Source organism: Emydura macquarii, unplaced genomic scaffold (genome assembly GCF_026122565.2).
Source record: "Emydura macquarii macquarii isolate MOO-44397 ecotype Brisbane River unplaced genomic scaffold, CSIRO-AGI_Emac_v2 contig_67, whole genome shotgun sequence".
NCBI lineage: Eukaryota > Metazoa > Chordata > Testudines > Chelidae > Emydura > Emydura macquarii.
The window spans coordinates 13,251,806-13,278,237 of NW_027130204.1; the positions used below are offsets into that span (position 1 = coordinate 13,251,806).

Consider the following 26,432-nt stretch of genomic DNA (forward strand, 5'->3'; position numbering starts at 1 on the left):
AGTTTCTGTTGTTTGATTAGGATTGGACAACAGAAACTGCATTATGTGGGATGCCTGCCAGTTTGTGCATTTTTATTTATTTTCTACCTGGGGCAAATAAGTTGGTGTCTGGAAAAGTCTTGTTCAGTGAAACACTGTCCTCTTGTCTGACCCATGTGGCAGTATCTGATATATTTGGATATATATGATATTTGGCTAGATACTGAGGCCTTCATAGTAGCTTGTACTCTATTTGCTTTTATTTCTTAGTTGGTTTATACATTTTCTCACTGTTCCGTAACTGTCAGGCTCACTAGCATTTCATAACAGATGGATTGTTGTCTGTGATGAATTTTTAAAGGAAAACCTCCTCCCACAAGTTAAATAGAAGTCCAAGATCAAATATGCATACTTTATTTTGAAGGCGAGCATTTATTCTGTATCAGTCAGTGTTTCATTTGTACAAAAAAAAAAATCTCAGATAGGCCTGTAAACATCATCTATTATCATCTAGTGCCTATTATCTAGAGAAAACACCTAGCTAATTTAAAAATGCTTACAAAGAGCTTTTCTGAAGGAATTGCAGAAGAGCAAAGTCCTGGTCTTCTGTCTGATAACAGAACAAAAACAAAAATTAATCAGATAACTGAGCATAATATCTTTCCTGAAATCTAATGCTGTATTAAACCTTTGTTATTTGAGTTACCAGTCAGCAGCTGGCCCCTTCTGTCTCATAGGATGGCCCCTTCTATCTCATTTCATCTGATAGGATTCCTTTTTTCCCATCCTACAGGAGGACCCAAAATGGGAATTCCCCCGGAAGAACCTGGTTCTAGGTAAGACACTAGGAGAAGGCGAATTTGGAAAGGTCGTCAAGGCAACAGCGTTCAGACTCAAGGGGAAAGCAGGTTACACCACAGTGGCAGTGAAAATGCTAAAAGGTAAATTTCCCTCCATGCCTGAAATGATGTGAAAGCTATTTGGTAAGCTTTGAATCTACCTGACAAGGGTCTAGAGTGAACACAAGAGGCCACCTGGGGGCAGGCCCTGCCAATATGCTGGCTGCATTTCCTCCAGCAATCTATTTATGTACTGACATAGTCCTGTCGAAAGAAGATAGTCCCACATTGATGCAAGCAATAATTTCCAAAGGCCCTAGCTCGTGCTGTGCAAGGGCAATGTGACTTCCAGTGGCAAATGTATTTCATTTAAATTGTCATTGACTGAAGCATTACAAGGGCTTTTTAAAACGCTGCATATTTTTTGTACTACTCTCTCAATTCTTCTTCAAATATTTTTAAGTAGATCATTTGTACTAGTTTCATAGTGTCTAGAGACAGAACAGACCTATTAAGCTATCCATCTTCTTCCCTGCCTGTGCAGGATTGATCTGATATATTTACTCGACAGACGTGTGATCTAGTGGTTTTGAGCAGGAGGGCAAGAAATCTGTTAGTTCTGAGCTTTCATTGTTGGCTGGCCACGGTCAATTCACTTCATCTCTCTATGTAAGTTTTCCACTCTGTGTCATGGTGGGTAGTAATACTTACCCACCTAACACAGCTGTAGAGAGAAGCAAGTAGGCAGTTTGTAAAGCCCTTTTTATACACAGGGTGGGATTTTGAAAAGCGCTCAGTGTTGCTGTAACTATGCTACCATTAAAGTCCATGGAAAAACTCCCATTTGAAGTCAAGGGAAACAAAGCTAGGCCAATGCTGAGTACTTTTGAAAACCTCACTTGAAAAGCCCTACATAAGTGTTTTGAATGATTAATTTAAGACTGTTGTTTTGTCCAGATGAGTTTTAAACATGCAGAGTATAAGACTACAGAGTTGGAAGAAAACCTACACTAGACAACCTCTGGTTGTCAGGTTCCTATATCTGTTTCTCTCTACCTAGTGTACTCCCTTACATTAAGGAATCTGACCCATCTGATCCTTCTTTTCAAATCGCAGCTACACCTACCTTTCTCCCATATGTGTCACATTAAAAAGAACAAGGTAATGAAATAATGAGTTGTCGTTCTCTGTAGACCAGATCAAGTATCACCATATTCCCTAAATGTAGCCGGTGGTAGGCCATGGTTTATGCCTAATAGCAATATCATCTAAACCATATCAATGAGAGGGGAGGCCTTAGTCACAGGTCAGAGAAGGCAGATGGAGGCCTTTAGATCACATAAGGCCCCATAAAACCTAGGACTGGCCCTGTTGTTTTGACAGGAGAGTAATTTCAACTGCATCGTCCTGAAGGGTGATGTAGAAACGGAAAGATTAGAGAGGAAATAACCCTGATTTGTGATAGAATCTGATACTGCTTCCTAATGGTGTGTGGTCCCTAGTTACCAGGGAGATAAGCACCCTAGGAATATGAGAAAAGCAACAAAAGTCTTCAGAAATGTTTCTGAGTAGTAGAGCTCTTACTTTTGCTGGGGAGCAAGCATTGGCTGGATGACCTCAGTCGTTAATTGCTGCTGTGAATAAGAAAAAACAATTATAATAGGATAATGGGTTTCTTATTAGCATTTTTATTATGTGCAAACTTAAAAAAAAGTCCATCATCCTCTCTCTGAGTGCAAGGAAATTGCACATTATATCAATTTACCAATGGAATAAATGAGTTATGAAATGCATGTCTACATTTATAAAAAGACTCCCTTATAATGAGAGTTCAAGGGAGATGAAATCAAAGACACAGCACACAGACGGAGCACTGGAACTTAGTCTTGCAGAGACAAAGACTAATATAGCTCTACATGTAATACTAAAATAACCTTTTACATGGCATTATAAATGGCATATCCATAATCTTTACAGCGTGCCAACTTTATTTATACATTTACAAGTACTGGTGACTTTAACAGGTTTTACATCAGTAATATATAACTGAGCTAAAATTCCAAACTATGCTGTTAAAAAGTGACATTCTTAATTCCAGCTGACTTAACCTTTGACTTTCTGTATTTGTTAACTAGAGCAGAATTTATTGCAGCAAGGGGTATCCCTTTATTTCAAGCACCCTCCTCTAATAAATTGATAAGGCATTTATAGTAATAGCACAAACTCTAATGAATTCCTTTGCGATGCATATTTCTTTGCCAGATAGCCTGCCCAAAATGTTCCATGAGAACTGGAAGATGGAAAATGTTTGCCTGTTATTTTGGTAAACATTTTTTGGTTTGCTATTGTTTTTTACTTTGTTGGGAGAAAATAGAAATGAAAATAAAACAATAACAACAAAAAAATCCCTGCTCAGGAATGTTCTCTAAAACGTTTTATGCTGCCAGACAGCCAAGGGATTGAATGACTAAATCAGGCCCACAGTGCCCATCCTCTGCTCTTTGAAGTCATTGGAAAGATTCCCATTGACTTCACTGGCTATTGGCATAATATAAATGAGTATACATCCAGGATGAAATTCATCCTAGTACAAAGAACGAGGCCCTTCATGCCTTTTAATCTCTGGGATGGGATGCTATCAGAGCAGCCGTGCGGTTCGCTACAGAGGAAGGTCTCTCTGACAGCCCTGTATAGTTTGGCACAAAGGGTGCTGGTGCAGGCAGATGGGCTAAAGGAGCCATGGAATCTGCCACTACACCTAGTGGCTCTAATATCCTGTAGAAGTGTTGTGGACCAGCACTGCAGTAGCAACTGAATAGGGGTTGCAGTTCAGCCCTGCACCCTTGGCCTAGGTTGAAGGAGTGGAGGTGGATTTTGCTTCCACACTCTCCTTCACTTCACCCACATGAAGCCAAATACTCTGACTGCAATGTAATGCATGCAATGTGAATTTCGTCGTGAGAGTAACATTAATAAAAAGAGACAAGTTGTTAGTTGCCATTTCTATAGATTTTTTTTTTCAGTGCATGGGATTGCTGTCGGCAGAGAGGACTGAATGGGACTAGGACTGAATGAGGGAGAGGACTGAATGGGGCTAGTTTTTCATCTCTCCCCTGAAGGCAGTCCCTCCAGGTCAGGACTGAGGCATGAGGGGGAAGTTTGCTCTGCCCTGCCAATGGTTTGCGTTTCCAAGGCTATGAAACCAGCACTTTTCCCTAAGTGCTAAATTAATTTCTCATTATTTTTTTAAAGAAAAGACAGAAAACTAAATTATTTATTTGTATAGAAGCAGCATCTAGAAGAACCAGTCATGGCCTAGGATCCCATTGTGCTAAGCTCTGTACAAACATAAAAAAAAAGAGACGGACCTTGCCCCCAAAAGCATACAGATTACAGACGACTGGTGAATACAGTCTAGGCCGATGGCCAGAACAAAGAAAAAATGATATCATATTAAAATGTTATAATCAGCGCAAACTATTAATAAGCAAATATTTTAATTAAGTGTTAAAATAAATAAAATAGACTGTCTTTTGGGTTTATTATGCCATGTAAAAATTTATCATGTGTTAGGGTTTGATGTAGCTTATTAATGAGCGGTCCTATAACCCAGGTTCAGTCAGTTTATTGATCAAAGATTTTTAGTGAAAGATAATCATCCAGATATAGAAAGTCAAATACATTATCGATCCGGGGAAGCAGTCTTGCAGTCCGATCCATTCCAAATATCATTCAGAAATTCACCCCTTTATATATGATACGTGCTTACAAAAAAGAGACAAAAAATTTGTTCTCACAGTCTATTGACCCATGGAGCTCCTTTCAGGGCATGCCAACTTGCCTAATTGATAAGCAAAAGACATCTGTTCAACAAGTCATTATATCCTCAATCACAGAAGACATCTGTAATAACAAATACTCTTTTTTTGGTTTCCTGGGCACCTGAACACATTTTCTAAGGGTCATTGGGTCAGAGCAAGAGGCCTTACACAATCCGTCAGTCGTCTACACACTGAGATCTAGCCCTATAAAAGGATTATAGATACAAAACATGCTGGTTCATCTACAAATGATAATGGGAGTCTGGTTCATTTGCTAACACATGGAATACCAAATGATAGAGTTAGTATGATATATTCACAGAGACCAAAGGTTGAACTTGGTTTCTATTAGCCTCAGGTAACAGTGATTGCTTATTTGTCAACCTTCTAATAAAAATATTGGCTATAGGAGTTACCATGCAAGGCCCTTTATGTCAAGGAGATTCAGGATGGACAGCGCACACAATTTTTTTGCTGACCTCTAGTGTCATTATGGTCATAGGACTCCCTGGAGCTGAAATGTGTTCAAAGAGGAAGACAGGAGGTCCTACAAAAACCAAATAGCTTGGAAGAATGAGGGAACCTCTGCAGGCTGAATAGTGTCTTGGATTCATACACAGTTTTCCCAGACGTCTTTGCTGATATCTCCCATTGATGTCAATACAAACTCTCTACGCAGTTCCAAGGCTGGAAATCTGTATTTGTACTGCAAGATTAACAAGTGTAAAACTGAATTTTATCTTTTAAATTAAACATTTGGGGGAAAGAGGATTGTGGCCAGCTGCCATTGTGGGGAAACAGCCATGGATGTTTCTTCATGTTTGGCTTGAACAAGGGAATTTTATTTTGGTAGCTCTGGTCAAGAGAAGTGCTTGGCTTAGATAGACTCCCAAAGCTTAGACCATCATAACTGGGTTCATCACATAAATTAGCTTTAGGCATATTGGAGATCTCCTGCTGTATCTGGAACTGAGCCCTCTAAATTTTTTACTGTACTGTATATAGTGTGGAAAAGGGATGCAGTAATTTCACTGCAGCTACGTGGCTTGAAAGACCCTGGTTTTAATTCTTCATTGCCTTGCAGCTTGTCTAGTCAATTACACCAATGCATAGTGGGTGTAAAATGTTGCCTAGTTAGATGGCAGTGCTATACTATCTCATGGCATGAGAGCTGGACAAATAACTGATTTTTTGGTTCACTGGCAGTTCCCAAAAATTGTGAACAAAATTAAAATGAATTGAAAAAAATTGTTTGGTGTTGAACAAAATATTCCATCTGACCTGAAACATGTTGCGTCAGGCATTTTGAAAAGGTTTACAAAACAGTGGGAGAGGGTCAAGCCACCCATCTCCTTACAGCTTTAAGCCCATAGTTAGATCACTCACCTGGGATGTGAGAGACCCTGGATCAATAGCCCCCTCTGCCTAATGTGTCAAAGTTGGTACTTCCACATTGCAGGAAAGCACATTAGTCAAGAAGCTATTCCACTTCGGATGAAATACTTGGATAGTCACAGGGAAAGAGAGAGAGTGTATGAGACTGATTGTATAGCCTGATGGTTAGGGCTGAGAGGTGGGAGACCCAAGTTCAAATCTCCTTTGCCTGATGTGGAGAATGGGAATTGATCCTTTGTCTCCCACATCCCAGGTGAGTGTGTTAACTACTGGGCTAAAAGTTATAAAGAGGGCCCATGACCACTTCCAGCTCCTCCTGCTGTTTTGTGAATGGAATCTAAGTTCTGAACATATATTTTTTTGGCCAAAACTACTTGGCGAATTTGTGTCAAATTCATGAATAGTTTTGAATCACCCAAAACTGCATTTTTCAGCAAAAAATTTCACCCAGTTCTACATAGCACTGATGTGAAACTGAACATCAATGAAGAATCAGGCCCTGTCTCTTCTCTGAAAACTGTTACAAAGCTGAAAGTTCAGCACTGGAAGTGTTTCATCCCCCTGCTCCTTTCAGGAGCATTCTGAAATGCTTATTCTTAGATTGTACCTGAATTATACTGCAGAGACTTGCCCACCGCTCCACATCACAGATAGCTCATCAGGCTAACCCACATCAGTTTCCATAGCCAACATGGGAATGATGTGACCAGCATCATGCTGACCGTCTTTCACTGCCCTAACGCTATGACTCAGGTGCCCATTTTGCAGCTGGGTGAACCAGAAGGAGCCTTTCAGTATGAGATCGAGTGAGAAGTGAATCCATGATATCTGGGATTGCAGCTGAGCACCTTAATCACTTGGCCAGCACATCTCAATGCCTCAATTAGGTAGCGCTATTCTAATTTACATCTCAGTGTATGTCTATACTGACAGCGTCAAAGTCGCAGCCATCAGATCAACGTTTCCGGATCGATTGAGTGGTCAGTGAAGACCTGCTCAGTCGATCCAGAAGTCGACTTAGTTAAGCCACCTCCTCAAGTGGCATAGCGCTGCGTCGACAGGAACGCAGTTTCTGTCAGCGCAGTGCAGTGAAGACACCGCGCAGAACGGAAGCACGGCAGTCGACGGGAGTTATGCAAACTACTCTGCATTGTTTGCATAACTCCCATTGACTGCCGCCAGGTAAGTGTAGACCAGGGCTTAGACTGTGGATGGCATATTCCTTGGACACCATATTTTATTAACCAGATTTCTGATTTTGATGCTTTCTGTAGAAAATGCTTCCCAGAGTGAGCTGCGAGATCTGCTGTCAGAGTTCAACCTCTTGAAACAGGTCAACCACCCTCACGTCATCAAACTGTATGGAGCATGCAGCCAGGATGGTAAGTGACAGCGGCTAATTAGTAAGAAAGGACATTTTTAAAAAATGAATACAGAATGGATCTAAACTGGGGTTGGAGCATGATTTAAAATGCAAAATACCTTTATAAATTTGCTGCTGGTTAAAAATGGTGGTGTGTAAGAATGACAGTGAGAGAAGGGGAAATCCTAATTTCAGCAAAACTAGCCACAAATCTTATGGATGCCAGCTATTTAGTCACAGACAAACATGTTTTGATTCTAAAGCTACTTTAAAATATTTCCTGGCCAGTTCTTTTTTCTACCTATATATTTTTGACACTAACTTACTTCTCAGTGAGTCTCTTCTAATGTGGCTCGACTGGATTTTCAGTATTATCATTATATGTATTCCAGTAGCACCATTGATTGGGGTCTCATTATGCTAGGTGCTATATGAACAAATAGTTTAAGGACCACCCACCACTACAAAGAGGTTAGAAACAATATAGGTTGCTAGTCAGTTTCATTTCAGGTTTTCTGCCCTAGAGTTTTTCTGCACTAGCATGATGCTATTGCGTTGTGTCTCTTAATGGTGCAGGGGCATGCTTACATTTATTAAAAGCTGGTTTTGCTGAAGTGTATATGATACTTAGCTGCAAATACATGGGGGAAATAATTTTCAAAAAGATGTATTATATACAGCCAAAGGGGCAAACTTTCAATGCAGATCATGGAGATTTATCTAAACAATTCCCATTAATGTTACATGGAGTTGCATGGCAACATCCTCTGCCATAAAGTATCTGATGTAAGTTGATCTTTCAGTTATGGAGTGTGAGTGATTTTCACAGCCACAAATTCCATATGTTATCAACCTAAGGATCACTCCTGCACCCTCAAAACTGCTGTTGATGTCACCTTTAGTTCTGGGGACATATGGAGTTCAGGACTGAGACATCTGGGGACTCAGTGCGATTTTTTAAAAATCAGGGCTCTTTTTTTTTTTAAATGAACCTTGTGGAGAGGATAAAATCATTGTGCTGTGAACTGTTTCTGAGTCCAACGCTTCTCATAAATATGAAGTTAATTCATTAATGCATAGGGGTGGGAAGACTTTGATACAGCTGACAAATGTATTCTACATTATAGCACTGAGTGGATATTATTCACGTAGGTGGTGGGGAGGAGAAGCTTGCTAATGGATTGAAATGTCAGGATTTTTGTTGAGAACCTATACTTGAGTACTTTGAAAGGCACCTTAATTAGTGTGCTGGAAGAAGAAGATGCTTTGTGAGCTAAAAACCACACACTCCAGAAAGTCATTTTGATTTTTTTGAAATCAAGTTTCTTAAGTAATGCCTTATACAGACTTAATTTTAACGGGATTTAAAGAAAATTAAAAGATGAAAGCTGAGTGCTATTCATCAGGCCAGTATTTCTTCTCAGTTACATCATTGTGATCTGGAGTCATTCCACTGACTTCAGTAGATTTATTCTGGATTTAAACTCAGTTGACTGAGAAGAACAGATTTTTGACCCGATGTCTTTGTGCAGCTACTTATTGCATGAATGAATTGTATTAGTGAGGTGTTCATCTTCTATGCATGTGGGTTTTTTATGGTCTTTCTATTTGCTTTCTTGAATTCTCCTGACCTCTTCTTGCAGTCAATGAGGCTATTCACTTGAGTCAGGCGAGCAAGATTTGGCCCAATGTTCACTATAACATTGTGCGTGCGTGCACATGTGTGACTCCATCAACAAAACCGAAGAGCATTAAATAAGCATGTCACTAACCATACACGGCTAATCATAAAACATACCATATGCACTCCAACACCTACACAAAATGAGGCACATCACAGGTGAAATCATGGGGACTTTGAGTTTTGCCATTAACTTCAGTGGGATCAGGATTTCCCCCAAGTATTTAAGATAACATATGTCATACACTGGATTAATTTTTTTACATGAACCAATCTATAGTTTAATAATTATTGCCAGCACACCAAAATTCAGCATGTGGCTAGACTAGTTCAGTTTGATTTTACATATAAATCACACACACATTTTTCATTCAATGATAACTTTTATTCTTTGTAAACATGATCCCTGTATCCAAGCAAAGACACTATTTAAAACTGTGTGCCATATGCCTATAAAAGAACTCTACAACAGTAGGAGCTGGTGGGCTGAGCCCACTGACTACCATGTTGACAAGTACCTTCTCATTGGGTATGTAGAGAGCTCTACAGGGTACATACCTTAAGTTCTGACATGTCCGTATTCTGAGTATGTGAAAGCACAATGCTAGCATAGAAGCTGTTTCACAACCTTAGTTTTGGTAGGCGTTGCTAGGTGCCCTCTGTAGCTCTGAGAAGCTATGCATGTGAGTACCAGGGCTTGCAGCATGAGAGAATTCCCATAGAACATCCACTCAAGTGCAAGTTTGCAACATTCTGAATCCTACCCACACCATCAGACATTGCTTGGGGCACGAACAAGGCTCCACCATCCCTTTCTATCATGCTGTTTTTCCAGAATTGTTTTTCTATAATTTAACTTTATTTTACAATCAGCTGTTTGCCTATCTCTCAAACCCCAACCTATGGGACCAGTGTACTGATTTTCCTCTAGTCCCTGTCTTGCTTTGAAGGCCCTATTGGGAGTTAAAACACCCACCAGCATAGCTCTTAGGGTTATTTGAACACACAAGCCATTCCACCTCATCAAATTGCAGTGCCCAGGGAAGGATGTTTGCAGCATTGGGACCTGTAATTGTTACAAACCAGTCTGTGATGTTAACTAGAAAAATCTTTAGAAAAGTAGAGCAGAGCAACCTGACTGACTTGTATTTTACTTTATTTTCCGTAGGACCTCTGTATTTAATTGTGGAATATGCAAAGTATGGCTCCTTGCGCAGTTTTCTCAGGGAAAGTCGGAAAGTAGGACCTAGCTACATGGGCAGTGATGCCAACAGAAATTCAAGCTACTTGGACAACCCAGATGAGAGAGCCTTAACAATGGGAGATCTGATCTCCTTTGCATGGCAGATATCTCGTGGTATGCAGTACCTTGCAGAAATGAAGGTACAGTGCTATAGCAATATACTGAACATATCCCTGTGACAGGCATAAATATAACTGGAGGTTTCGCCATGCATTTTACCCCATAAGAATAGTAACCATGGTTGTTGGTTTCTTTTTAAAAGCTTGTTCATCGTGATTTAGCTGCCAGAAATGTATTGGTGGCAGAAGGACGCAAAATGAAGATTTCTGATTTTGGCTTATCCCGAGATGTTTATGAAGAGGATTCCTATGTTAAGAGAAGCAAGGTACAGTCAGTGCATGTTAAAACCAATGCTGGAATCCTTGTTTGGAACCCAAGGGAATGGGTTTACATAGAAGCACTTGAACACAGAAAATAAAGACGATAGCTAATTCCGATAAGGAAATAGGGAACAAAAAGTAAAGAAGGAACAAAACAATGTGTTTTGTCATGAGGACCATCATAAGTAACCAAACTACACTATTTATATCATCAGGAAGAAATAATAATTCCTGTCCCCTTTTTATTCTGCCTGTATGCAATATTATTTCCGTTTTATTTTGATGCCCCGTAAACATCGCATCTACACCCAGTCACAGGAGATAGTGACAATGTAGATACAGTTGGATCACCTGTGTCCTTGTGGGTGGGTTAAAACCCTGAACTATTTGTGGTAAGCATGTATCCATGCATCTTGTAACCAAGATTTCTCCTGTTTTTGTGTTGTAGCTATAGTATAGATGGGGACCTTAAAAATAATGTGTGATCTATTAATAATAAAGACAAATATAATCCTACTTCCTTTCAAATATTTTTAGATAGTAATATTTTTTAAAACTTTTAGTTTGTAGGTTACTTAGAATACAATATCTAGGGTCTCATCTTGCTACTTTATATTAAAAAAGCCATTAGTTTCTCTTTCTCCCTCTCTTTTTATAATTGACAAGAAAACTAAAATAGGGTTGAAGGAAAAGTAGGCAGAAAGAGCTGGCAATCATTTTGATCAGAACTAGTTCTGTCTGAACACCCCATATTTGGCATCTGAATCTAGATCCTAGTTTCATGAATGTTTCTACTGTAGCTATGATGGACTGAACCAAAACCCAGCTGCAAATAGCTCTGAAATATACAAAGTTCAGAATCCAGGTCCAAATGCCAGAGCTTGGGCACATCTCTGTTATAGATAGTAGAGAGAATAGGGTATCTGCCAGTTTGGAATGCCTCAGATTCTTTAAAGCAATTATGGTTTTCCTGTCAGGGTAATTTATTATCACCTGTCTAAAAATAGTCCTGTCTGCTCACAGTGCTCCAGGCAAAACTCAGCATATGGTAACATTTCATCTGTAGGATTTGTGCAAAGGAAATTTGATGGAAAGCCTCTCCTGAGGTATTAGAAGAGCTCCTCTCATTGTTTAGTCATATCATGGCTTTCCCTGAAAAGAACTACTTCCACGATAACCTCAAGATTATGAAACAAGTTAAGGCTCGTCACTATTTAGTATTGTAGCAGATATTGTCATAACACAGTGAGCAAATTCTGCCATATGCCTGCATGCATGCAACTCGTATTGAAATCAGGCTTTCTGCATGTAAATGAGGCCAGTATCCTAGCCCAGTTTGTGAAAGTAATACTATTTCATGTTGATCATTAAATCTTCTAAGGTATTCTTTCAGTTCCTTGTGTGGCTTAGTGTGAAAGTGCTGCCAGCACGAATTCTCACACAGGAGAATTTCAAATATTGGCATCCACAAATAATGACTATCTGAAGTTTGCTTCCACTACAGTTCCAACCAATAATCCTCAGTCACATGAATGTTTGCAGGAGGTAAATACAAAAGTGACCATGGACAAAGACAATTAAAAATATAACTAGATAATATATTAGGAAAGGTTTTGCAATATTCACTTAGTTCTATTATGCATGTTTTACACTGAAGGAATGCTTGCTATTTGTACCTATTACTCTGCAAAAATTATTTGAGAACAATTTATTATAACACACAGATTTTTCCCTATAAAGTTAACATGGACATTAAGCAGAGCGAGGTGGAAAAATTCTTACCTGCAGCAAAATACTGATTTTGGCTGATTTTTTTGTTTAATATTTTGCCTTTTTTTTCCTACATCAAAAGGCAAATTAAAGGCAAAATCTTTTTATTTTTGTTTTTATAGTGATTGCCTCATTTCTGATTATCCAGATACTGATATAGCTCTCATCACCACAGTATCTCTGAGTGCATATCCAATTTTCCAACACAAGTAATTGCTCACTGTCAAAAATAGCTTGGGTAGAGAGGGAACAGGAGGAAAGAATAGGAGAAAAAATGAGCTATATTTCAAATATATCCAGAAAAATTGACCAAATATATGTTAATTTCCTGAGTTCATTGAGAATTTTATGAAAATATAAATCCAGAATGATATCGTGGATATTGTGAAGCATCCTGGAAATCACTTTGGCATTTTGCCCAGCCACGATCTTCACAAATAACTTGTATAGTTCCGAGATTTTACCCTACGAATTCCAGCAAGTGAAAAGCAGTGGTTTTCACAGCTTGTTAAGCACCCATTGAACAAGTAAAACTGCCTGAGTCAAGCTTGAGTTCAGAAGCCAAAGCTGTCCTAAAACCTGAGTTTTTTTCAATCCATCTTTCATTTAGGATGGATCTTTACTCTTTAGCTTCATTCTCTATCTCCTTTTGCACCTGCACAACCCCCACTAGGTTCTGGAAGTGCCCATTTAGATGGCAAGCAATTCATGCTGTTGTGATAGGAGGGTTCAGCTGCCTGAGTTTATCATGCAATATGTCTGAAAATCACTGTTAATTGAGTGCATGTCCTTTCCAAGTTGGGTCCCCCAAGTGGGTTAGGTTACAATGAATGGTAAAGTTCAGTGGTGATTAAAGAGAGGTTACAGCTGTGCCCCCTAACCTGTACTGCTCCCCATTTATTTGATGAAATGTCACTTCAGTCACTCCACTGACACACAACGAAGAGGCATCATGCAGTAAATAATCTTATACTTATGAAAGCAAATGCACCAACATTAAATTCAACCTTCTCACTTAGAAATTTTGTTGCTGTTTTTTTTCTCTTAGGGTCGAATACCTGTTAAATGGATGGCAATAGAATCCCTATTTGATCATATCTATACAACACAAAGTGACGTGTAAGTCTAAATTGTGGTGTGTCTTACAGTTTATATATCTGTGGCATAGAGTTTAATAAAGGACTCCAGTAACATATTTAATACCCGCAGCTTCTAAGTTGAAAGATGACAAAAACCAGAGACCCCAGTTGATTCAGTCTCTTAGTAATGGTGTGACAGATATGGAACTTTTAAATTGTAGGTTACCCATTACATTCAAGCCTAAATCTGGAGTGACTGTATGGTGTTGAAGTTTGATTGCCCTTCATTAGCCTTTGTGGAATGAGATTTGGTGATCTCAGTCAGCCCCGTTCTTAGTGTGTGCACCACAGAACCCACTCTTGTTGGCAAACTCAGCAAAAAGACGAAGGATTTAGAGCCTGAGCCGCGCCACCTCCCATTGAAACCAATGGTAAAACTCCAACTGACTTCAGTAGGAGCAGCATCAGACTCTTAATGAGCAGCCAAGTTGCATCCACATGATTCAAATACCTGCGCCTGTTGTTAGAGAGTGATTGCACACGGAGATTTTTTTTCCCCTTCCATTCTCACATATCACTTCTTTCCTCACCCAGGCTAGTAGAGCAGCAAGGTTGCTCACAGCTAAGCTGTCCTCCGAACAGTCTCTGCTAGGTCTGATACACAAGGCTAAGACTTGAGCTGAGGAATGGTTGTATAAGATAAATAGAGCACTCCTCTGAATAGTCCTTTGCTGCGGGCTATGGCCATGTGTTTCAGATGAGGCAGAGAGTCCTGAGGAGAGGAACGGACACCCATCTTGCTGACAAGCAAAATGAAGGTGTGAAAACCTGACCTGTAATCAACAAAAGCAGGGCTTATTGTATTTCTAATCTCTCTCCAAATTTCTCCTGTTCCTCTGACATCTGCCCCAATCCACCCTCTCCTCCCTTACTGTCATCCCACCTGAACTCCTCCACCTCTCTTTCTTCTGCAGTCCTCCCGTTTTCCTGCTTAGCTCCCAGGCCCCTGTGCTCTCCCAGTTATAGTGAAGCTGGCTGCTGATGTAGTCAGGTTCAGGTTGATATCTATCTGTCTGCAAGACAAGCAGCCTGTAGATAAGGGAACTAGTTAGTTGGTGTGATGTCATTAGGGTGACCAGATGTCCAGATTTTATAGGGATAGTCCTGATATTTGGGGCTTTTTCTTATATATATGCTTATTACCCCTCCCCCCCAGCCCCTTTCCCAATTTTTCACATTTGCTCTCTGGTCACCCTAGATCTCATTCAGGTAAGTGGGAGAGAAGTCCCTAATGTGAGACACTCCCGTGTAAGGTGCCATCTTAACAGATCTGACATGAAAGTAGACTCTCATAGTTACTAGGCTAGCTGCACCTCTGACCTCTCCTGGACTTGCTGAGTGCACCTCCTCTTAGAGCTCAGGCCCCTAGCCATTGCCTGTAGCGGGGTGTAATCCTATGATTCTCCCACTCTGACTGGGCCCTTGGCTGTAGTCCCTTGGTACTTACTGTGATTACCTCAGCAGGTCTGACTTCTCTTCAGCACCTGCCATTTTCATCCTTCCAGGAGCACTGACAGTGGTAACTGGTGACCAAACAGCCTACTTAGAGCAGCGTATTATTTATTTAAAACAAAAGCGTTTAAGAGAAAACAGACATTAAACACGACAAGCAGGTCTATATGCCCTCCTGCCTTTCCCTAACATTTACTGTTCCGTGGATCTGAGGACAGACCTAACTCCACAGAGCCTGTTCCTGTGTCAGCCTGTGCCATGACAGCCCCTGACAAGTGACCTTGCTTCCTGAGAAGGGCTTTGTAACGTATAGTGTTCTTTTTATCTCTTCATTCCCAGCATTGACAGAACAGCTATGTCACTTCGGACTGGGGCCTGGAAGTATGTCATTGTCCTGTAATTGCCTTGTCAAGAGTTTGTTCAGAGGTTGCTTATCTGGATCCATCGTGTTGCTTCGCAGCTTGTTTTTCCCTATTAATCTAGAGCAATATATTCCTACAGGAAATTCTAATAACTCACCATAGCTATACAGTAACTTTACCTCACTGACCAGATCACTTAAAGTATTCATACTATTATTACATATCAGTATTCATACTATTATTATACAGCAGTTCCTTGTCCATCAGAAAACAAGATTGAGAGACACACACATGCCTGCTCATGTGGAGAATCTTGCACCGCTGCTGCCCTGGCAGTATCAGACTCCAGGGCTATTACTTCAACAGTCTAACAAACTGAATAATTAAAGGGCTACTTTATTGGAAAATTGATTTTTAAATATTTACAAATATAATCAACAAATACTCAATGCTGCTTGAGGTGATGCAATTATCTTTTTGATGGCCATCTATTAATATACTTAAAATCCATTCCAGAATGCTGGATTTTCCTCATAAATTCTATATCTTTTTTCCAGCTGCTTCCTTTTAAGACACTTGTATGTAGTTAGTAGTTGGCAGCCATCTAGTAGTAGTAGAAGTTGCCAGCTTCTGTGTTGGTTTTTTTTCCCCACCCTGCTGCGAAAACCCCTTTGCTTTTTATGCTGGAACCTAGACACACATTGCTCCAGATCCAGCCCAGTCTTCCTTTCCTTCTCTCTCTGAGCGCGTTTTTATTCATCCACAAAGATCGTACAATGGAAAATATTTTCCCCCCAAACTTAGTTAATTTTCATAATGATTACAAGACAAAGGTACAATATCCTAACACACAAATGTGACAAACATCTGGAGTTAATTGAGAAATTACCAACTCGCTACACCCTCTTACAGAACATCCAAAAAATTCAGTGAAATAAAAACCCACGTCGCACACCCTTTTTGGATTACTTACAGATTGAATTATAACCTGATGAGGGGCACAGAATGATTGGCTCAATAAAGGAAGAATAGAAAGACTTAATAAAGTACAATAAAATGTTATAAATCTGCACTAGTTTTGAGGAAGATATAGACTGGTTAAAAATGAATTTACGGAATATTATCAGCAGGAAAGAGCTGCTTGAAAGTTTCATTTTTTTTCTGTGCATAGTCATTTTTTGGAGCTTTGTAAGTCCTGGCCTGGGAATGCCATTTCCCTTGTTAAAATAAAAATAACGTAAAGAACTATAAGAAGACAGGTAAAGCATAGTCAGGAGGAGAGCAGTTTCTGTTGCTAAAATTTTGAGGTGAGATTTTCAAGGGAGACTCAGGGAATTAGGCACGTGACTTTGTCGGATTCAAGTGCCTAACTCTTCTTAGGTCCCTTTTAAAAGATGGAGCTTTTGCATAAAAATCAGACTACAAAAGTGAATATGTTTTGCAATTGGTATGTAACTTTGTTCTCAGAAGTATCCCATCAAGCCCGAGTGAAAAAATGCAGTGTTGCCTTCTTGCCTCCACCCGTCATTGTGAACACTAGACTCTTAGGGTATTTTAATGGGGGTCTGGATTAGAGTTTGGTTGCTCAAGCCTCTCTCTCTCTCTCTGAAATAGGGCTTCCATTGAGGGAAAGGTACTTTTTTTGGGGGGAAAAACACACCCCCTTATTTCAAGCCCTTTGCGTCAAGGCCTTTCTAATAGAGCTGGTCAAAAAAAGTGGATAGAATAATTGAATCCATTTTCTTCCTTTTTTAAAATAAAATTGTCACCATTTTTTTGTGCATTTCAAATTTCCAAATAGAATTGACCAGCTCTACTTTCTATATTAGGCCAAGAACAAAATGATGGTCCTGATTCTTTAAATGAGTACAAGTAGGCCTATTAAAATCAAGGAGGTCATTTAGGTGAGTATAGTTAGAGGCATGCAAAGAAGGATGGATTGGTGGTAAAGTCACTGAACTGAAATGGTTCCGTTTCCAGTTCTCCCACAAATTTACTGTGTGACCTTGAGCGAGTCACTTACTCTCTGGGTACCTCAGTTCCCCATGTTTTGTTGTACTTTGAATCTCTTTCTCCCACCCTTGATCTGTTTTGTCTATTTAGAATGTAATAGATGGGGGAAGGGACTGTTTCTTACTACTTGTCCATACAAGACCTCGCGTAATGGAGACTTGATCTTGGAACCTGTAGGTGTTACTATACTATTTGCTTGATAGGGGCCATATTAAGCTCTTAAATCCTAACAATCCAAGTAAACGTTTCCTTCCTTTCTTTCTTTTCAGCTGGTCATTTGGAGTTCTGCTATGGGAGATTGTAACCCTGGGAGGTAACCCATATCCTGGAATTGCTCCTGAAAGACTCTTTAACCTCTTAAAAACCGGCTATCGAATGGAGAGACCAGAAAACTGCAGTGAAGAAATGTAAGTGGTTCTTGCTTTTTTTGGATTAATAGAGATATCCTTGAACAAAGGAGGTGGGAAACAGAAATAACAGGCGGGGTGATAATCTGTGTTAAATATGCAGGAAAAGATATGGAGTCCAAATGTTCACAGATATTGCCAAAGTACTTGCTGAAAATTGGATAAAGCACTCATTAGGCTAAAGAGAAAGTGTGGGTTGAATATTCAGAACTTGGGAGGAAAAATGCATCTAGCATAGTGATGATTGACCCCTTCAAGATATGTTGGAGCACATCCAAATACTGGGAACCCACTTTCTTGCAAATAAGTTAGTTATTTTATTATCTGTGCTCCATGTACTCCCAGCAAATGGATTGTCAGTTGTCTGACTTTCCTGGTAGTGCACAGAATAGATCAACTCTGAAGAGAAGATATCTTGACCCAGAAATTAGTGCCTGTATGACACATTTTGTGACTAGGTGAGTCATTTCAGTGTATTTGTGACTGTAAGACAGTTCAGATGTTATTGACTGACTTATTTACAAAAGGCAACTAACCAGGAAAATCTCAATGAGAGAGAAATATCTCATCTCCATGGATATTCCATGGCATCTGAAAATGAAGCCCTTAGAGCTGGAAATATGTTTACGGATATATTTAAGACAGGGTTATTAGGCTCTATTAAGCCATATTCACGAGAGGGTCTGTATGATCTCATTTGAATTTTGGAAAATAAGGACGAGATCCCTTCAGGTGTCCTTGAATAACCTTGCCCACCCCTGTTGTGAGAAAAAGCAGCATAAATAGATCAGCCATTGTTTTTCTGTGCACCAAATACACAGAGATACCACTGAGACACTGTTGAACTTACATCTAGTCAGAAATTCAAAGGTCTCAAGTCCAAACTTTCCCTCAACAAAATTAAATATTTTAAATTATTTTCACCTTTCTTCCCCTCCTCAAGGAAGCAAGACCCCTTCCCTTCAAAATGACCCCTTCTCCACCCCCCCACTTATATTCCATTGTTTATACTTTTTTGAGTTACCCATGTTGTATATGTTCTTGGGGGATGGGGGGATGTTTGATGGCTTTGTTGTTATTTCTCTTAGATGAACAATCTGGGTAAATGTTTATATTAGGACATTCAAGATTGCATTAATATGAACCATTTTTCTATGCATGTTCCAAATTATCCAGTCTAGCCTTGAGGAGATGATGCATAACCTTGCCCCCTTTTTGTATAGGTATGCAAACTTTTCTGAACTAGTTCACTCCATCTTTAATATATTAAATCCAAAAAAGTGAGGTTGAAAGAACATTATTTAGGTTAATTCTGCCCCACTATGCGCATGCGTTTTTGAAACAATCTTTAATGAAGTGATTGCATAGTATCATGATGCATATACCGATGTTGGCGGGGGAGGTGTGTGAATTAAGGTTGCACAGCCAACCGTTAATCTGGTGTGTCCAAACTTTCAAGAACTTGATTTGCAACCAAAATAGCATTCTTATACATTAGGGTTCGTTAGTATAATTTCAAAAAGGTTGGTTGGTTGGTTTTTAAGAAAAAAGGTGAAACCACATTATTTTACAGTTGTAGCACCAACAGGGGTGGAATCCTGAGCCTTCGTCACTGCAGCCAGAAGTGTTCTACCATTTAAGCTATAGGTCTAACTACATTATCTGGGGTGAGCTGCTGTGTCCAGAAAGAGTAGAGTGGTCATGGGGGAATCCTACCTAACCCACTTCTCTCTTTCTCTTCCCTTCCCCTCTGGGAATTGGGAGAAGCACCTGTTCTATATAGTGCCCACAGAGGGACGTATAGGCCACTAGGTCCAGATGCTGGATCCAGAGGAGGGAAGCCCAGTCTAGGTCTTTCTCCTCCCCACCGCTATGGCTGCTCCCAGCTTTTCCCCGGATAGTGTAGTGGAGCTGCTGTTTTGGCGGCAGTGTGAACCTGGCTTTGGAATATTCATGTGCTCCGTTGTTATCTTTAGCAGGCTGCCAACGTTTTCCTGAGAAAAGAGAGCAAGAGATGGGAAATTATTTTTAGCAGTTTATATCTCAGCCGATGCTAAATGGAATTTCATACAATAAAGAAAAAGTTTTCTGTGGGCTTTTCCCTTGCCAGATACGAAAGGCCTAAGGCAAACAATGGAGATGTGAAAGCATCTCAAAGGAAAGTTTGCAAGAATCTTGTATGTGGAAAGTCTTAGACAGTTTAACTAAAGACATCACTATCAGCTCCTCCTATAATGGTTGTTTGTACTTCTTCTAGATGACTGTCTAAGAACCCAGAAGAGATACAAGAAGTGTAAGGATGTCGGCATTGCAGCATGAGTAGACACTCGTCCTCACTCATCTCCGGCTCATGTGCTAAAAATAGCAGTGTGGATGTTACAACACTGGTGGCCCGGGGGCCAGGCAGGCTAACCCGAGCCACCACCAGGGCCACAACATCTACACTGCTGTTTTTAGCTCATGAACTCAAAGTGAGCGAAGGTGAGTGTCTACTCTCGCTGGGAATCACACCTTCTAGCTGCAGTGTAGACATACCCTTTGATCTCAAACTTGCAAAGAGATCCACACGTATGGTCCTTTAATTACATGCAGGATCTCATGGGAGTAAAGGTCCACTCATGTGACTCTCAGTGCATTATTAGGGCGCAGTCCCATGGAGAAATTGTTTAGCTACATAAATAAGAAAGAAGAAAAGATTGAGGTATTTCTTTGAGTGTCATTCACAAGCGTGGCCAGATCATTGTACTGTTGATTTATTTGAGTGGAAAGGAAAATCAAACCATTTATGAATGCAGGATCTTATTTTTTGTTACTTTGATTCACAGGTATAACTTGATGCTGCGATGCTGGAAACAGGAACCAGATAAGAGGCCAACTTTTGCTGACATCAGCAAAGAATTGGAGAAAATGATGGTGAAGAGTAGGGTAAGTGTGCTGCAAGCTGAGTTTTGCACAGTTAATGAAAACTAGTTGGGAAAGTTTTGCAGTCTTGGGTGTAGCAAAGAGAAATAAATTTCTAATCAGAAAAGTTCTGATTTTGTTCAGGATTTAAGGCTCCAAAAACCTTGTTTCCTCCAGATGGCAGATAGCTTTCCAGAAGCAGTTCAATTTTTTTTTGTAGGGTGATTTTGAAGGTTTCAGACTAGAAATGTTGTGTGGTTGATTATTTTAACCAGGTAGCTTCCTTAGTAACAAATTTATTATTGCAGAGTTCATTTTAATTTGTATTACTGCATAATCAAGGAACATAGGAAGCCTTCAAACTAAATTAATAAAATATTGCAAAGCAAGTGGTGTCATTTCTGACTTGTGATGTCTTAAAGATGTGATAACAGCAACAAAATATTAAAGCCATTTGGTTCCAAATCTGCTTACTTTAAAATTTATACTCCGATAGAGATTTTCTTGGGAATTCAAAGGACTTCATTGTCAGTGTGGTGCCTTTACCCATCCTCATCTAGGACACGATCTTGCAGATTGATGAGCACTGTGATCCTGATCCAGAAAAACACTTATGCATGTGCTTAATTTAAAGCCCATGAGTGTCTCCATCAGTACCATACAGGATCAAGTTCCTAGTACACACTCCAAATATATATCCACCTAAATGGACGTTTTCCAATATTAACATTTGTATCTGCACTTATTTGATACATTTTAGACACAGAAATTCTGTCAGTGCAAATGGAAGTTTTGCAGGTAAAAATCCAGTGATCTGTGTGTGCTGGAAAAGCGCAGGTGCAGTTGAATGAGTATACAAAAGTATACATGTGCACACAGAAGTGGAAGCTGGTGATTAAAAATAAGTGTGTATGTATTTATATATTTATAAAATCCTTTTTTTACAAAAAACATCAAACACCTCCAGCAGTAGTTACTCTCTAGGTAGCACTTACAATATGGTTGCTCTGTTACAAATTCGTTAGAGGGAGAACAATGAACTAACCCATTCTGGGCTTGGGTGTGTATTGCTTACAGTAATGCTGGACACAGACTAAAAAGTGAACAAAAAAGGAGCTGTTATGCGCTATAAGAAAATTTTAAAAATAAAAATTAAATCAGTGATGGTGAAAGGCAAATTAAGAGCAAAGTTTTATTTTTTGAGGTGCCAAAAAGACTATTACAAGAGAAATATATTGAACTAAAAGTAGATTTCCAGCCCACAGATTTGTGTCTGCTTTGTATGCCGTATACAGACAGAATATCTCAGATAATCCAGTGACTGGATAGTAACATGGCACTGGGCAATGTAGTCTGAAATGGTTATCATAGTTAAACAAACAAACAAAACAAAAATGGTGAGAGCACCTTCCTGGCATTGTTGAGCGCCCTCTTCTCCCATTGAATCTCAGGCTTAGAGGGAAGCTGAGGCTAAAGCATATCTATCTGTGAGATTTTTGAGTGCTGTATTGACTTGATGGGAAGCAGCGTGAAACAGGAGAAGCTCTGACTGAGCATGTTTCTGTCAAAATATGTCTAGTGTTTCTGCAAACAAGTGCATTGCCAAGGACACTACTCTTGCGGAAGACAGGAGATTAAGCAATTGGTATTCTCTATAGAAAGGCCCACTTTAATTTTGCAGTTGAAACTATAGCTGAAGAATGATCTTGTCACTTATTGTAACCCAGCCTTTTATTTATTTATTTGACAGGACTACTTAGATCTTGCAGCTTCCACGCCTTCTGACTCCTTACTTTATGATGATGGGCTCTCAGAAGAGGAGACACCCCTCGTGGACTGTAATAATGCTCCCCTCCCTCGAACCCTCCCCTCCACATGGATTGAAAACAAACTCTATGGTAGAATTTCACATGCATTTACTAGATTCTAGCAACACCAAAAAAAAGTGATTTTTTTTCTTCTGCACTATCCTCAGACTCTGTAACCCCATTAGAGTGTTTCTTGTGTGAATGAAACCAATCAAAATTTGCTTGGAACGCTTTTTTTTTATTTGTAAATGTCAAACTTTGCATCAGGATCATATTTTAGGCGTCTTACAGCTGTGTTTAAAAAAAAAAGATTAAAAGAAGGATGTGAAAATAAGTAAAATTACCAAATATATATATATCATATGATAAAGAGAAATAAATAGATCAGGGAAGTACTCTCAGGGGAAATTAAAAAAAAGCTAAGAAACAAATATCCAATTAAAATATTCTTTCTGTGTTGTGGGGCTGAAGTTGGGAAATACATTAGATTCTACATCTCTAATTTAAGTAACAGGAATTTCAAAAACCATTTGCTAAGCACCTTTTTGGCTCAGTTTAATAGTGTGGCCCAATTTGTTACAGTTTTATGTTTATCCAGATGGATTCCTGCATCTCAGCTGTTGTTCACACCTTTAAAGTCCTTAGGCAGAAGTTTCTGCTTAACGTGACATGGAATGAGATCAGGTTAAAATTTACAGAAGGCAGGGGTGACTGAATGCATCTGTACAGTCTTTTGAAAATTGAATTGATGATGGCCACTATAAAAATACTTTGAACTGTTTTCACATCCTTGGGTGTATCATGCAATTGTCAGCACTAAGCCCTGATTGAATGATGTAGCAAGTGTTTTGAAAAGGAACATGTGCTTTCATATTGTGATGGTGAGATGGACAGTAAAAATGGTTCTTGCCAAAACTCCTATATTTTGTTTCCTGATTAAATATTCTACATGTTTTTGGCTATTTACTAACTTCAAAGATAATTTTTTTCATTCCTCAAGCAGTAAAACTTTTTTTTAAAAGCTGAAGCTTTTCCATTACTCTATGTATTTGTAATTAGTAAATATCTTTGGATCTTTTATTTTTCCTCTGCTCCCCAGATATGATTTTAAAAAATTGGGTGCCCAATACAGATTTGGGATTTTAAATAAGTAGTCAGATTTTCAAAAGGGCTTAAGCACCCAACAGTTCCCATAGAAGTTAAGGTGAGCTGCTGAATGCTTCTGAAATGCTGAATGCTTCTGAGCATGTATTTAGGTGCCTAAATAACAACAAAATTAGGCTTCTATATTTGAAAATGTTGGCCTTGGTATGGTGTTTTTAAAAATATATATAGTGCTGGATCTGCAAGGTGTTGAGCATTTTGGGCACAGTCCAACAAAATACTTAAGCTTGATCTTAAATTGACATTCAGGAGTAGCAGCACTGAAGTCAGTGGGACTTACTCATATGCTTAAGTTTAAGCCTGTATTTAAATGTTTGGCTTGATCAGAGCCAGAGTGCTCAGAACCTTTCAGAATCCGGCCCATTATACTCCTGGGTTTTCCCAAAATTAAGCAGAAGTAACTGGGAGATCCATGATGGGTGATACGAGTCTCATCCTAAACCTACTGAAGCCAGTGGAAAGACACCCATTAATGTCAATGGAAATACTTTCATTGACTTGAATGGACATTGGATCCTGCCTTAAATAGGCTTATTACTGCTTGCAGCATTGTATGTACAGCAAGAACGTCCAGTTGCAATAACTTCACTTGCAAAGCAATTTGCTGTTACGTTGTCATGAAACTATAAAATTGTGAAAAGTTGGAGGCTATCGGAAGAAAAATTATTAACTTTTATTGGGTTATATGATATACATACTTTTATTTTTTTTTAATCAAGACAGCACTTTATTTTTTCAGGGTGTTACCCTTCAGCAGAATTTGTGCTTCGGGGCTTTGAAACACAGTTTATACCAATTGATTGGGGACAAAAACCAGTTGTCTGGCTTAAAGTATTGAAGGGAGTTTTGCCAAGGGCCTTACTGTCTGCACATGAAGTTATGGTTCTTCAGTGCAGAAAAAATTATCTGTTTTCATTTTTAGGCATGTCATACCCGAACTGGCCTGAGGAGAGCCCCGTTCCACTCACAAGATTCGATGGCACTAACTCTGTGTTTTCAAGATATGCAAATGATAGTGTATATGCTAACTGGATGGTTTCACCCTCAGCGGCAAAATTTATGGACAAGTTTGATAGTTAAAAATTTCTTTGTGAAAGGTAATGGACCCATGAGGGGAGCAAACATGCAAAGAATGGAAAGTCCATTGGCTCATTCTTTGTACCATTAAAACTGGTTAAGCCAACATTACTTTCTCAAATGGCAAACTCTTTTTTGGTAGTTTCTCAAATGGTTTTATGCATGATCAAGACTATAATTGATTATTGCCTCTTTCAGGAAACATATCAAACTGGATAAAAGTTGTAGTTCCAGTACTTATTTTTTAGTCCACCATTCTGCACATAGTCCAATTTGGAAACTGTTTATTGCAAATGGCTGTGCACTTCATGCTTACAATTTTTTAGGTCAGCTGTCCTGCATTACAGCTTTCTTGGGTGGGAAAACATGTTGTTATTGTACTTGAACTGCTACTTTTCTGGTTGTTAACAAAAGGCCACTTGATCTAAGCATGAAGCACAAACGGTATATGTAGGGGGGCAAACATTTGGCTCAAAATAACTGAGCTTGCTATAGAATATGAAGTGTTACCATGATGTTAGCACTAATGAAGCCTGCATTTTGGTTTCGAAGCAAACATTAAGTAACTTGGTAGAGAACTTGAGATTCAACATTTGAAGTCTTGAAAAACTGTAAAAATGTATTGTCTTGTCTTAATGAGAAAAGTTTGTTTTATTAAGTTTAAACTATTCTTATCTTTAGCACAATGGAGATACATTTGATACCAGATATGCTATATAGACTGATGTCAATCAAGAGTGCTCACCTGACACAACTTATTTTCCATCACATCCATTTTACTAATGTTACAATGTCTGTTGTACAATCATCATTCTGTCTGAGTTCAGTGTAGACTGTATAGGATATTTTGAACTAAATTAAAGAAAAGAGATTTTGTTTGCAGCCATGTTCAATGAGTTGGAGTCTTCCTCTAAGCTCAAAATCTGATTTTACAGTCCTAAACACCACTAATACAGGATATCACATTGACACCACTCCAAATAAATCTTCTCTCTTGCAAGTCATGAGTAGACCACTGTTTTACTCAGCATAGCTAATCTGATGCTTTTTTCATAAATTAGTTACTTGTTCCCTACAAGCAGGTAAAAGGCATCTGATTTTGTTAAGGGTAAATTGAATTCAAATGAGGTGCAACAGCATTGACATGGTATTTAGGAGAATGATCTGACTCTTATAGAGCTTATGTGGTAGGAGATAAATAGGTTGGCAGTACTTTTCTGTCTTTTATTTGTAATTCAATACAATTGAAGAGAATATTTTTTGTGTTCTAAAAATGTTGGAGCATAAACCCAGAGTGACATGTTGTTACCCTTGCGATGGCTATTCTTAAATAATGCACTTCTACCAAAAGCTTGTTTCTGTCTCTTAAATTGCAATTTAGCTGCTTTCATGTGTTTGTTTTGTGTGCCAGCACTATGTGTTTCCATTAAAGTTTGTGATTTCAGAAATAAATGAGTCAGATTGCCAAAAGCTTAACACAGGTCTTCATACAAACAACAGAAGTACAGATGTAAAGTACTGTGTTAGAATTTAAACACTGTTTTATAAAGGAGTATTGTATTCAGATAAGCAGCAGCAGTGTGAATTTTTCTTTGTGGAAGCTAACTGTTACGCTAGTTACTATGTGCACAGCCTACA

The 26,432-nt window shown here is 39.1% G+C and overlaps 1 protein-coding gene across 1 annotated transcript in view; it reads left to right on the forward strand.

Annotated features, from left to right (window-relative positions):
* The window catches only part of RET (ret proto-oncogene), a 118,749-nt gene extending 93,073 nt beyond the window's left edge, over positions 1 to 25,676 (forward strand). Inside the window, exons 12-20 of the mRNA XM_067539938.1 lie at positions 773 to 920; positions 7,309 to 7,416; positions 10,247 to 10,461; positions 10,584 to 10,706; positions 13,520 to 13,590; positions 17,707 to 17,844; positions 20,670 to 20,769; positions 22,496 to 22,643; positions 24,640 to 25,676. Coding sequence (XP_067396039.1) covers positions 773 to 920; positions 7,309 to 7,416; positions 10,247 to 10,461; positions 10,584 to 10,706; positions 13,520 to 13,590; positions 17,707 to 17,844; positions 20,670 to 20,769; positions 22,496 to 22,643; positions 24,640 to 24,797 — 1,209 coding nt within the window. The 3' untranslated portion in view covers positions 24,798 to 25,676. The remainder of the gene's footprint in view (positions 1 to 772; positions 921 to 7,308; positions 7,417 to 10,246; positions 10,462 to 10,583; positions 10,707 to 13,519; positions 13,591 to 17,706; positions 17,845 to 20,669; positions 20,770 to 22,495; positions 22,644 to 24,639) is intronic.
* Positions 25,677 to 26,432: the final 756 nt, after the last annotated feature.